Raw genomic sequence first — 13837 nt, forward strand, 5'->3', positions numbered from 1 at the left:
GCGCTTGTGAATTCTATATGCTGCTAAGTAAAGGGCCAATGACCAGAAATTCCGTGATCTCGTCTGATAACATCAGTGACAAAGGAAGATAGATGCACAAGTCGACTCAAAAGGAACACGCATAACTCAACAGTGGAGGATCGCAAACGCGATATTTCAATAAAAGTTAGAGTCCAGTGTTAACATGGCAGGTTCGCTTTTGCATTACAAAAAAATTAGAGAAACGCCGCGGCCCAGCGCAATAAATTTTGATATACAAAAAGTTAGTCGAAAAATCGATCATAATTTGCACGATCGAGTAAAAGCACCATTAACCAGTAGTGTTTACAATTACAACCACCTCCCACCCTCCCTGAGTAATAACACTATGCCTCTCACACCTCGCTCAGTAATTATAGACTGCACCCACCCCTCCCTTAGTACTAATGGTGTGCATCCCTCATTATTAAGTGGTCCAAAAAATGGTTCAAAAAATGGTCAAGAAATAGTCCAGTCCTGTCTATAATTACCCTATGCCCTATATAAGTAAGATGTGAAAAAAGTATTTGATTACAATGAATGAAGAAAATCATATGTACTGCGGTTTCATAAAATGTAAATGTATGAAAGCGATTCTCGCAGTAATGAGCGCTACTCATTTAGTAGTGGAAAATAAGGCCTGGAAAAAATATTATTATTATCATTATTATTATTATTATTATTATTATTATTATTATTTCACAAGTTAAAGATGGTCTACAGACGGTCTGATCCACGCACTAGGAGCATAATGGCGCTCCATGGATCCCCGAGAGGGGCATTGGGGTCTCTTAGAAACCGCAAAAACGCAAACTGAAAAATTCGCTCGAGATCGAAAGTTACACAATAATAAGCGGAGATAATTTTGATGTTCGAGCACCAAGAACACATCTTCTTACCAACGTGTAACATCTTCTTCTGCGAAGTTTTCGATTGAGTTGTCTTGTGACTCGAAAATATATAACTATCACAAACGTGAGAAAAATCATTTCCAGTTTTCTTAGACATTGCCTTAAATAATGAAATAACTTTCTTCAGTCAAGTTTTTGGATTGCTTCTTGTGGCTTCAGTCGGTAAGTAATGCATCGCCATCAAATTATTTGATTTCGAAGTAAAATTTTAAAATTACAATTATGGTAAAAAGTATGACGGAAGGCGAGAATATAATTCAGTCCTAGGTGAAAATGTATTCTGTGGTATTGATTTTAACACGATTACCAACCATGAGGATAATTAGCCAGCAGAATCAAAAAGTAGCAAAATTGAATCGTGTATGAAATCTCTGATATGAGTCCTTCTTGCTGTTTTGATTGTAGAATCACTAATGTACTATGAATTCGTACAAGTATTGCTTTAGTAATACATAATTTTCACTCTCGATTGTCTAAGATACCAATGCAACAACAGCAGCGACGCGCATTAGTTTTTTTTTTTTTAACCTAAAATTGGAACAAAATGGCATGTTTAAAATGGAATATATTTCGTCATTTTTCATTGAGTTCTTTTCAGTTTCTTCAAGGTAGTCGCGGCATTATTTTCGCACGGATAAAAGCGGCTTTAAAATTCAAGGAAAAGTCAGTTATTCGCCAGCTGACCGCAGCGGAATACTTTAGTTGTCAGTTGATAATTCCCGACTCTTGTAACTGGAACGCTGAAAATCTTAAATACCAAATGCATCACTGCTCGTTTCTGTGTGACTCAAGTTAAAACATGGACAAAGAACAGAAATAGGTGATACCTTCCTTTCACGATCATTGATTTTTTTTAACCTCAATTACTCATCACAGTAATTGAGATATAAGACCAACAATCTAAGCTGGCTTTTGGCTCATGACTTCATTTTGAAAACATTACTCTTGAGATCATCATAATGGCCGTAAACGTATTTACGGAAAAAAAAGCCTCGCGCTGACTTATCGAGTTTCTGACATGATATTGACGCATCTAGAATGACGCATATTGACGCAATATTGACGCATCCAGAATGAAATTACTGACAACTTCTACACAAGATTACTTAAGCTCACTATTTAAGAAACGACAAGGAAGGATCACTATCATTAAGTAAAATACGCGAATTCAGTCAATTCATAAGTCTTGAACCCTTATTTTGCTCATTCCAGCACAGGCAGGCCACTGGTCAAAATGGGAGCCCTGTTGTAAGACATGTGGTAGTGGGATACAAATTCGGACACTTAATTGTAGCAGCATGAGGCAAAACACGCAAGTATGGCGAGACTACTTCAACAACAAAGAGATTCAAACGAGAAGCTGTCAAAAAAGACCCTGTACAGGTATGAAACTCGAAGCCCTACTTAGTAACTTAGTTTTTTAATCTTTTCTGATCTTTTTAGTGAGTATTCCACAGAGTCTAAGAAAAGAGCTTACATCCTCAGTTATTACACGGTACAAGGGCGTTTCCGAGAAAACGACACTTATGGTAAAACGTTTTAAAGACTTTGGTGGCATGAGGCACTGCGAGAAGTTGTTACAACCTGCATGATTATCACTACATGTTGACACAAAAACATCTATTACCTAGTACTCACAAAGTTCCAGATTGATATTGGTTACACCATGAAGTAAAGCAAAAAACGCTTGATAGACCCTGGGGCTTATCGGTATGCTCCTTCTGGCACCACAAGCCTATGAGCCGACCGGTTTTTGCCCCCGCACAACAAGTAACTCATCACAGAGTTTCTGAGGCTTTTTAAACAGTGGCCAAGCGTACAAGCGCGGAAACCGGAGGTCTAAGTTTTGATTCCTCAAGGGGACTTTCCTTTGTCCCGCGCTCGTGACAAGAAATACAAACGTCTTTGTCTTAATTTTTACTCTATTTTTCAGTTACAAGAGTTATTAACCTCTTTCTCGATAAAAATTTTCTGTAATCTAACATAAACTAAGTGCAGTATGTAGTTTGTATACAGGATATGCAGTCGACTGTGTTGTGTTATCGTCTGCGTGAGAGTAGCTGTGAAGAACCTCGTTACTATTCTGAACTGACAAACCGAAAAAACCTTCTAGTAAATTTTTTAAGTCACAATAAGCGCACACGAAAGCTATAAAATGTAAAGGGTCAGGGAGCCCCAAGCATAAATAATAGTGCCGTTATTTCCATCTCCGCTTTTTGTCAGTTTTGATAACCTGACGGTCAACTTTTAACTTGATATGTGTTATCGGTTATTTTGCACAAAATAGCTAATCATGGCGATAATAATGGCTGGATGTGTCATTTTGAAACTTAACACAAGATCTTTTGTTATGCAAATAAAAAAAAAGAAACGAGTTTCAGGCTTCTGCGCTCAAAGCATACTTATGCCCTAATACTTGGCTTATTTTGTTTAAAAGAAATGTATTAGAAAAAAGCAGTTAAAATTGACGGAAAAAGACGCAAAATCGTTTCTGTTCTGCGTAAGAGATCCTCGCTCAGCTCTTCCATTCACTTAATCAACTCACTTCATAAAACCAAATTATCTTGTGTCGAAGTGAAACTCTTCGTCCTCTACCGAACATGTACTGCCACGCCAAATTTATGCATGGAACGGTCACTAAGGTAACAGACAGATAAACATGGTCCAGAGGGCCACATGTCAATCCACAAAACACCGCATTCAATTTTATTGGTGTTATCCTGCCACTTTTAACAATTTGCATGGCTGAATAGGAACGCAAAATATCATACACTTGCTTATCTTAGTCAGTTGTGAAAGATGTTTGCTCATCTTCAAAATTTGAACGTGTTCTATACCAGTCATCCACGAACTGTGCGCATAATGGTAATTCATGGACCCACGTTCATTTCTTGTAAATTTACGGTCCTTAACATGCAAAGCACTAGCGTGTCATTGGCCTGCGCACAGTGTATGACGAAACCGGTTTATCCATCTAGAGGCCCTACGAAATCACTCTCTGTCGCATTGAGCTGGCATAAAAAATTTTCGATGTTATTGCGTGCAAAGAGACCACTCGGTTGTGCCTTGTGGTTCCACTTTAGTTTTGAACATTGTTTACCGCATTTCTTAGATTGTTCTTTCTTGTTTTCCCGGAGATTTCTTTGGTATGTTCTTTTAGTTAGGTTTTTTGTACCTTGCTACGCAAAACGTTCAATATGTTTTCTTCATACTATTCTGAATTGACAAACAGAAAGAACCTTCTAGTGAATTTGTTTAGTCACAATGATTGCACACGAAAACTAAAGAATGTATACGGTCAGGGAGCCCCAAGCATAAATATCAATAGTGCCTTTCTTAGATTTGTTAAATTTTAGGATAGTTTTTAAGAACGGTGAATAGTCTACGGTGCAGTTATAACCAAAAGGACCAAAACTAATGAACCAGTTCAGTTATTACGTTTTGATCGACTAGAATGTGCAGTTCTATACCTAAACAATCTCGTAATGCAAGATCAATAGAAAGTAACCTCGCGTCCTCTCAGGTGACTCTTTCTAGCATTACGGTACTGTGCGCTCCTATGGGCTTACTTGTAATTTAACAAGATTTCACATTGAGCTAAAACACCAAATCATCTAACATCTTTTAACTTGGAAAAAAAGCTCTCTCAAAATTGAAATTAAAGGGAAACAACATACACTTGATCTATTGTCCACAGGGAAACAGCTAGCTCTGTTTTCCCGAGAGTCCTGGACTCAAAGGAAAACAAATCTAGCTTGTTTCTCGAAAGCACACGAACATTAAAGATTGTATGCGGTCGGGACGTCCCAAGCATAAATTGCCGCTCCATCTTTGATTTTTTGTCGGCTTTAATAACCTCTCAGTCAACTTTGCTAACCCGATAATCAACACAAACTTTCTTTCTTGTTTTCCCAGAGATTTCTTTGGTATGTTTTCTTTGGTAGATTTTTTGTACCTTGCTAAGCAAAACGTTCAGTATGATTCCTTGATACTATTCTGAACTGACAAACCGAAAGAACCTTCTAGTGAATTTGTTTAGTCAAAATGAGTGCACGCGAAAAGTAAAGATTGCATGCGGTCAGTGAACCCCTAGCAAAAATAATAGTGCCTTTGTTTTCATCTCCGCTTTTTGTAGGTTTGAAAATCTGGCGGTCAACTTTTAACTTGATATTTGTTATCGGTTATTTTGCACAAAATAACTAATCATGCGATTCTAATGGCTGGATGTGTCATTTTGAAACTTAAGACAATATCTTTTCTTATGCAAATAAAAAAACAAAAGACGAATTTCAGTCTTCTGCGATCAAAGCATAGTTACGCTCTAATACTTGGCTTATTTTGTTTAAAACAAATGTATTTGAAAAAAGCAGTTAAAATTTACGGAATTAGACACAAAATCGTTTCTGTTCTGCGTAATAGATCCTCGCTCAGTTCTTCCATTTACTTAATTAACTCACTTGATAGAATCAAATTATCTTGTTACAACCCTCACCGATGCAACATTACAGTTTCTTTATAAACGTACCTCCTTTAATCACGGAGAGGATATATTAGATGACAGAGACAAATTGTAGTCACTGAAAACACAAGACGAACTCAGTTTCGATGCCATTTTTTTTTATCTGTTTCTGCATCGGTCAGCGGGGATGAGTATCAGAGCAACTACAAAATTATGTTCAGGGTGGTTCAACGATTCATTTAGTTCAAAGTTGTACAGTACTCACCAGGGGCGACCACCAGCACAAGAAAAGTCAGAGTGAACAGCAAACAATTCATTTTTGAGTCTCCTATCTTGTGTCGAAGTCAAACTCTTCGTGCTATACCGAACATGTACTGCCGCGCCAAATTTATGCATAGAACAATCACAAAGGTAACAGACAGACAAACATGGTCCGGAGGGCCATATGTCAATCCACAAAACACCGCATTCAATTTTATTGGTGTTATCGTGCCAGTTTTAAGAATTTGCATGGCTGAATAGGAACACAAAATATCATACACTTGGTTATCTTAGTCAGATGTGAAAGATGTTTGCTCATCTTCAAAAATTGAACGTGTTCTATAGCAGTGATCCACGAACTGTGCGCAATTATGATAATTCATGGACCCACGTTCATTTCTTGTAAATTTACGGTCCTTAACATGCAAAGCACTAGCGTGTCATTGGCCTGCGCACAGTGTATGACGAAACCGGTTTATCCATCTAGAGGCCCTACGAAATCACTCTCTGTCGCATTGAGCTGGCATAAAAAATTTTCGATGTTATTGCGTGCAAAGAGACCACTCGGTTGTGCCTTGTGGTTCCACTTTAGTTTTGAACATTGTTTACCGCATTTCTTAGATTGTTCTTTCTTGTTTTCCCGGAGATTTCTTTGGTATGTTCTTTTAGTTAGGTTTTTTGTACCTTGCTAAGCAAAACGTTCAATGTGTTTCCTTGATACTATTCTGAATTGACAAACAGAAAGAACCTTCTAGGGAATTTGTTTAGTCACAATGATTGCACACGAAATGTAAAGAGTGTATTCGGTCAGGGAGTCCCAAGCATAAATATTAATAGTGCCGTTCTTAGATTTGTTAAGTTTTCGGATAGTTTTTAAGAACGGTGAATAGTCTACTGTGCATCTGTAACCAAAAGGAACAAAAATAATGAACTAGTTCAGTTATTACGTTTTGATCGACTTGAATAGGTAGATCTATACCTAAACAATCTCGTAATGGAAGATCAATAGACAGTAACCTCGCGTCCTCTCAGGTGACTCTTTTTAGCATTACGGTACTGTGCGCTCCTATGGGCTTACTTGTAATTTAACAAGATTTCACGTTGAGCTTAAACACCAAATCATCTAACGTCTTTTTCCTTGGGAAAACAGCTCTCTCAAAATTGAAATTAAAGGGAAACAACATACACTTGATCTATGGTCCAGAGGGAAACAGTTAGTTCTGTTTTGTCAAGAGTCTTGGACTCAAAGGAAAGCAAATCTAGCTTGTTTCTCGAAAGCACACGAACGCTAAAGATTGTATGCGGTCGGGAAGCCCCAAGCATAACCTGCCGTTCCATCTTTGATTTTTTGTCGGCTTTAAGAACCTCTCAGTCAACTTTGCTAACCCGATAATCAACACAAACTTTCTTTCTTGTTTTCCCAAAGATTTCTTTGGTATGTTTTCTTTGGTAGATTTTTTGTACCTTGCTAAGCAAAACGTTCAGTATGATTGCTTGATACTATTCTGAACTGAAAAACCGAAAGAACCTTCTAGTGAATTTGTTTAGTCAAAATGAGTGCACGCGAAAAGTAAAGATTGTATGCGGTCAGGGAGACCCAAGCATAAATAATAGTGCCGTTGTTTGCATCTTCGCTTTTTGTCAGTTTTGATAACCTAGCGGTCAACTTTTAACTTGATATTTGTTATCGGTTATTTTGCACAAAATAACTAATCATGCGATTCTAATGGCTGGATGTGTCATTTTGAAACTTCAGACAATATCTTTTCTTATGCAAATAAAAAAAAAAAAGAAAAAAATTTCAGTCTTCTGCGTTCAAAGCATAGTTATGCTCTAATACTTGGCTTATTTTGTTTAAAACAAATGTATTGGAAAAAAACAGTTAAAACTTACGGAATTGGACACAAAATCGTTTCTGTTCTGCGTAATAGATCCTCGCTCAGTTCTTCCATTTACTTAATTAACTAACTTAATAGAACAAAATTATCGTGTTACAACCCTCACCGATGCCACATCACAGTTTCTTTATAACCGTACCTTTTTAAATCACGGAGAGGATATATTAGATGACAGAGACAAATTGTAGTCACTGAAAACACAAGACGAATTCAGTTTCGATCTTTGGTATCGGTCATTTTGCACTAAATAGCTGATAATGACGATCATAATTGCTGGAGGTGTCATTTTGAAACTTAAGACAAAACTTTTCTTATGCAAATAAAAAGAATAGAAACGAATTTCAGTCTTCTCCGCTCAAAGCATAGTTATGCTCTAATACTTGGCTTATTTTGTTTAAAACAAATGTATTGGAAAAAAGCAGTTAAAATTGACGGAATAAGACACAAAATCGTTTCTGTTTTGCGTAATAGATCCTTGCTCAGTTCTTCCATTTACTTAATCAACTCACTTGATAGAATCAAATTTTCTTGTTACAACACTCACCGATGCAACATTACAGTTTCTCTATAAACGTACCTCCTTTAATCACGGAGAGGATATATTAGATGACAGAGACAAATTGTAGCCACTGAAAACACAAGACGAATTCAGTTTCGATGCCATTTTTTTTATCTGTTTCTGCATCGGTTAGCGCGGATGAGTATCAGAGCAACTACAAAATTATGTTCAGGGTGGTTCAACGATTCATTTAGTTCAAAGTTGTACAGTACTCACCAGGGGCGACCACCAGCACAAGAAAAGTCAGAGTGAACAGCAAACAATTCATTTTTGAGTCTCCTATCTTGTGTCGAAGTCAAACTCTTCGTGCTATACCGAACATGTACTGCCACGCCAAATTTATGCATGGAACGGTCACTAAGGTAACAGACAGACAAACATGGTCCGGAGGGCCATATGTCAATCCACAAAACACCGCATTCAATTTTATTGGTGTTATCATGCCACTTTTAAGAATTTGCATGGCTGAATAGGAACACAAAATGTCATACACTTGGTTATCTTAGTCAGATGTGAAAGATGTTTGCTCATCTTCAAAAATTGAACGTGTTCTATAGCAGTGATCCACGAACTGTGCGCACAATGGTAATTCATGGACCCACGTTCATTTCTTGTAAATTTACGGTCCTTAACATGCAAAACACATGCGTGTCATTGGCCTACGCACAGTGTATGACGAAACCGGTTTAACCATCTAGAGGCCCTACGAAATCACTCTCTCTCGCATTGAGCTGGCATAAAAAAGTTTCGATGTTATTGCGTGCACTGAGACCACTCGGTTGTGCCTTGTGGTTCCACTTTAGTTTTGAATATTGTTTACCTCATTTCTTAGATCGTTCTTTCTTGTTTTCCCGGAGATTTCTTTGGTATGTTCTTTTAGTATGTTCTTTACCTCTTTTCTTGAGGTAAAGATTCGTGCAGTGATGAATAAGTTTATGCCGCAAAAATCTGTACGCATGTTATCGCGTGACCCAGTTTGGATGTCCCTGTTAGTCAAGTGTATGCTGAGGACTAAGTCCCATATATCTTTAAACAACAAGGAACGTCTGTCTTTATTTAATAAGCGCATTTCTGAGCTGATAACCGAGAACAGAAGAAAACTGGCTGCTATTGGTAGCGGTGAGTGGTGGAAGGGCGTGGACGCCCTATCGCAGCGTCGCAGGTCATCGTTGATAAATTTGGACAAGAACTCTCTAGTTCGTCTGAACGACTACTTCGCCGACCTGTGCTATGATGACACTTACGTTAGACCTAGTGATATGGATATCCCGGACAGTGTAAAGCCCCCGAATATATCTGAGCGGTGTGTCTGGAACACCTTAGTTCATGTAAAGAAAACGGCAACGGGACCAGACGACCTCCCGTACTGGATCCGGAAAGACTGTGCTGAGCTACTCACACCAATCGTCACTCACGTTTGGAATCTGTCGCTGTCTACTCATACATGGCCAGACTCCTGGAAAAGGGCAAATGTTAATCCTCTCCCCAAAGTGAACATGCCTATAGAGGACTCAGACTACCGTGGTATTAACGTTACTCCCGTTATTGCCCGGTTGTTCGAGAAGGTCGTTTATCGTACACAAGCACAGTCAGTCATTGAGAGCAACCTGAGCCACACCCAATTTGTATATAGACAGGCGGGTAGTTGCACAAGTGCCTTGCTCGCTATCCAGCACCAGACATACAAGTATTTAGATAGTAGTGACTGTAGCGCAGTGCGAGTTTTTACCATGGACTTCAGTAAGGCTTTCGATTTTGTGAACCATGCTATTTTGTCTGCCAAACTGAAACAGCTACCTCTAAATCCGTACATTATCAATTGGTATCATAGTTTCCTCTATGCAAGACAACAACGTGTTGTTAGTCATAATTTTTTAGGACAGTGGAAATCTGTCAATAGAGGAACCACACAAGGTAGTGTAAGCGGACCGTATCTTTTTAATATATTTTTGAACGATTTGGAGATTTTTTTTAATGGTTGCCCCGTGCTTTTTAAATATGCCGATGATTACACTATTCTTTCGCCTATCACTAGGAATAGTGACCCGTCTGCCGACTTAGTAGGACAGTTCTTAACATGGTGTAAAGACAATAGGATGGTCTGCAACCCTTGCAAATGTAAAGAGCTGGTTGTTAGAAAGAAAAATCATAATGTACTCTACTCTCCAATTAATAATATTCCCCAATGTAATAGCTTGGTTTTACTAGGAGTAACTTTACAGAGTGACGGAAAATTTGATGAGCATGTAAGAACTAAGCTTGTCAAAGCAAACAAGTGTTTACACGTCCTACGAACATTGAGAAAGGAACATTACTCTCAGGCAGAGATTGATCATCTTTTTATATCCATTGTTTTGGCTAATTTTAGCTATGCACTTTCAGTCTATGGGGCATCTGAGTCCGATCTTACGGTTGTACAAAATTTTTTAGACCGATGTCATAAACGCGGTTTTATCTCATTTCCAGTTTTTATCAAGAACCTTTTAAACAAACAAGACCGAAACATTTTGAAGAAACTAAAATCAACGGATTGCCACCCCCTGAAAGACATCATTCCTGTCCAAAAGACATATATACACAATCTTAGGAAAAAAGGCTGCGCGCGCCCGAAAATTAATACACAGCGCTTTATGAACACCTTTGTAAATAGGTTGATATTTAAACTCCATTTATTGTAATGACATACTTTTTAATTCATAATATGTATGTAGATTTCTGTAGTTTTTTCAATTCATTGTAACATAAGATATGTAGTTTTATCTTATGATGGAATAAAGACTTTTTATTTTTAATTTATTTATTTATTACTTGATACTATTCTGAACTGACAAACGGAAAGAACCTTCTATTTAATTTGTTTAGTCAAAATGAGTGCACACGAAAACTTAAGAATGTATGCGGTCAGGGCGTCCCAAGCATCAATAATAGTGCCGTTGTTTGCATCTCCGCTTTTTGTCAGTTTTGATAACCTGGCGGTCAACTTTTAACTTCATATGTTATTGTGTGAACTGAGACCACTCGGTTGTGCCTCGTTGTTCCACTTTAGTATTGAATATTGTTTACTTCATTTCTTAAATCGATAAGGTTTTAGACAAAGGAACATTGTGATTGATTTGTTAAATTTCGGGACAGTTTTTGAGAACGGTGAGTAGCCTAGTGTGCGACGGTAACTAAAAGGAAAAAAACCTGATGAACCAGTTCAGTTCTTACGTTTTGATGGACGTGTGTAGATCTATACCTGAACAATCTCCTAACGCTCGCGTCCTCTCAGGTGACTATTTTTAGCATTATGGTATTGTACGCTCCTACGCGCTTACCTGTAATTTAACAAGATTTCACACCAAATCATCTAACATCTTTTCCCTTGGAAAACAGTTCTCTCAAAATTGAGATTTAAGGGAGACAACATACACTTTATGTATGGTCCAGAGGGAAACAGTTAGTTCTGTTTTCCAGAGAGTCCTGCACTCAGAGGAAAACAAATCTAACTTGTTTCTCGAAAGACCATACATGAAGTACTTTGTTATACATTTAGACTTTCCCTTAGACAGTCATAAGGCAAGAACATGCTGTTGTATTCAGTGCGCGGGAAACCACTGCGCAATTGTATCCCGGTCGGGATACATTTGATTTTGATCAGGGGCACGTGACGAAGAATGAACCAATCACAGTGCTCGTTTTGTTGAGTGAAAGTTTAGGTATGTAACAAAATTAATTATTTCCTTTCCAACCAGTCGTTAGGAGTTTAAAAATACTGCACGGTAAACAAGAAAAATACTGCCTTTAGATGAATAACTCAAAATGCAACTGGTAACTTTGAATACGTAAAATGAGCTCCTTCATACTAAATATCAATATGATAGGCTGACTAAAGATTCATTATTTATCATTAATAAACTGTAGCCTTCATGAACTTTGGCAGGATACCAGAACTATGTACGTAGCCTGAAAAAACGTAGCATCAAAAATCAGACAATTCTAAAATCAGACACAAATGTCCACAATCTGACATTAGTGTCTCAAATATGACGCTAGTGTCTAAAATCAGACCTAATTGTCTAAAACTGACACTTGTGTCCCAAATCGATCACAAGTGTCTAAAATCAGACATTAGAGTCAAAAACGGACAGTGGCGTCTAAAATCAGACACTAGGGTCTAAAATAAGACTTACTGTCTAAAACGGTTACCAGTGTCTAAATTCTGACATTGATTGCAAAAATGGGACATTTAAAGCTAAAACCAGACAATAGAACTAAAATCGCACAGAAATGTCTAAAAATAAGACACAAGTTTCTAAAGTCGGACCTTGTGTCTTAAAACCAATTACTGATGGCTAAGATCGAACACCAGTGTCCGAAATCGAACACTGCTGTCTAAAACTAGAAACTAGTGTACAAAATTGAACACCACAGTTATGGAAAATATTAGTTGCAATCATTATTTTTCATCTTTGCTATTCTTTAATGACGAAAAAATACTTAGTTTGAGTTTGACTAATACTTAGTTTTGAGTTTAGCTTTTGTGAAGGCCAGCGTCAGACAGCGGTTTGTTATTTTGACAGGAAGATTATTAATATATCAAATTTCAACATCTATGGCCGAAGTGGCAGACTAAAAGGTGGGCTCTTAATTTTGCAAATTTCAAATAAGGAAAAAGACACCAAAGCTTTTAACCACATTTCAAAAACTGGAAATGGGCTCTCTTTTTCCAAATGAGAAGAAATTCATTATTTCACTCGTCACGAATTTAATCTAGATTAACTGCCTTGATTAACAACAGCAAGTTGTAATTATAGTCCAGTAATTTCGTCAACAAAGTCAGAATGGATTACAAATGATCAGAAATGGCGAAAACCAGCCTTACAAACTTCTTATGGTTTTTCATTTCCTTTTCCTCATCACTAACTGGGAAAACCTGCTATACTTAAAAGAAGGCTTTCTAAAAATATTTTGGTGTTGTTGAGCATGAACAGCGCGTACAGAAAGCTACTGAATTATTTATTCATCTGTCATCAGCATTATGAATTGTGGCCAGCAGCACTCTGTCTTTTGCTTCCATCCTGACTCAAAGATATTAACAGTGTAAATTGCACTTTCGCTACTCTCTTTACACCTGTAAGCCGAGACAAGAGTCGATCCTACTGAAATTATTTCTTCGGAAAGTTTGATTTCGAATTTCAATCCAGATTTCCTAAAAAATTAAGATTAAATGGCATTTACGATCCTTCTGGAAGAGGGAAGCAAAGGTTTGTACGTGACACGTGATTAGATCATTATTAATGTGTGACACGTGAATCTCGCAGAAAGGCGAGCATGATTCGTGAATTTATGAACCTGCGTGAGGCGTTATTTGTTTCCCTGAAATATCCGTGACGCGCGTGAAAACCTTAAGATGTCCGTGAAATCAAGTACACGAGTTTTCCCTTTGTATACGGGATGCGTGAATTCCTCTAAAATTCGTGCGTGAAACGGAATCAGGTCCCCCACCCTCCTGTTTGCTGCCTTGGTCGTAACGTAGAGCAGTATTAATAATCGATCTAGTCTTAAACACTATTTAGTTACAGTTTAGTCAGCGCTAAGCCCCCCCCCCCCCCCCCCCATGTTAGAGGACACCCGTTTGGCTTATCAAGCCTTTTAACTCTTGATGATTTTCCTCTTCCCGCGTCCTCACAGCTTTACACGCAGAGATATAGAAATACAATCAACTAAAAGAAGTTTTCGTATAATTAAG

General features: G+C 37.8%; 2 protein-coding genes across 4 annotated transcripts in view; both read right to left on the reverse strand.

Moving 5' to 3' along the window:
* LOC148741425 (uncharacterized) overlaps positions 1–13837 on the reverse strand; it is an 81104-nt gene that overhangs the window by 25538 nt on the left and 41729 nt on the right. The window lies entirely within an intron of this gene.
* Positions 1–13837, reverse strand: part of LOC111345489 (uncharacterized) — a 55839-nt gene that overhangs the window by 6475 nt on the left and 35527 nt on the right. Inside the window, exon 1 of one of the 3 annotated variants that reach the window (XR_002696288.2) lies at positions 5654–7694. The exons of 1 other annotated variant lie outside the window; for it this stretch is intronic. Coding sequence is in view for 1 of the 2 variants with exons in the window: in XM_022952773.2 (XP_022808508.2) it covers positions 5654–5705 (52 nt within the window). In the remaining variant the exon portion in view is untranslated. Of the gene's footprint in view, positions 1–5653; positions 7695–13837 lie in introns of those variants that run through there. One more of the 3 variants, XM_022952773.2, reaches the window with a different exon arrangement.

The sequence above is a fragment of the Stylophora pistillata genome, chromosome 1 (assembly GCF_964205215.1).
Source record: "Stylophora pistillata chromosome 1, jaStyPist1.2, whole genome shotgun sequence".
NCBI classification, from domain to species: domain Eukaryota; kingdom Metazoa; phylum Cnidaria; class Anthozoa; order Scleractinia; family Pocilloporidae; genus Stylophora; species Stylophora pistillata.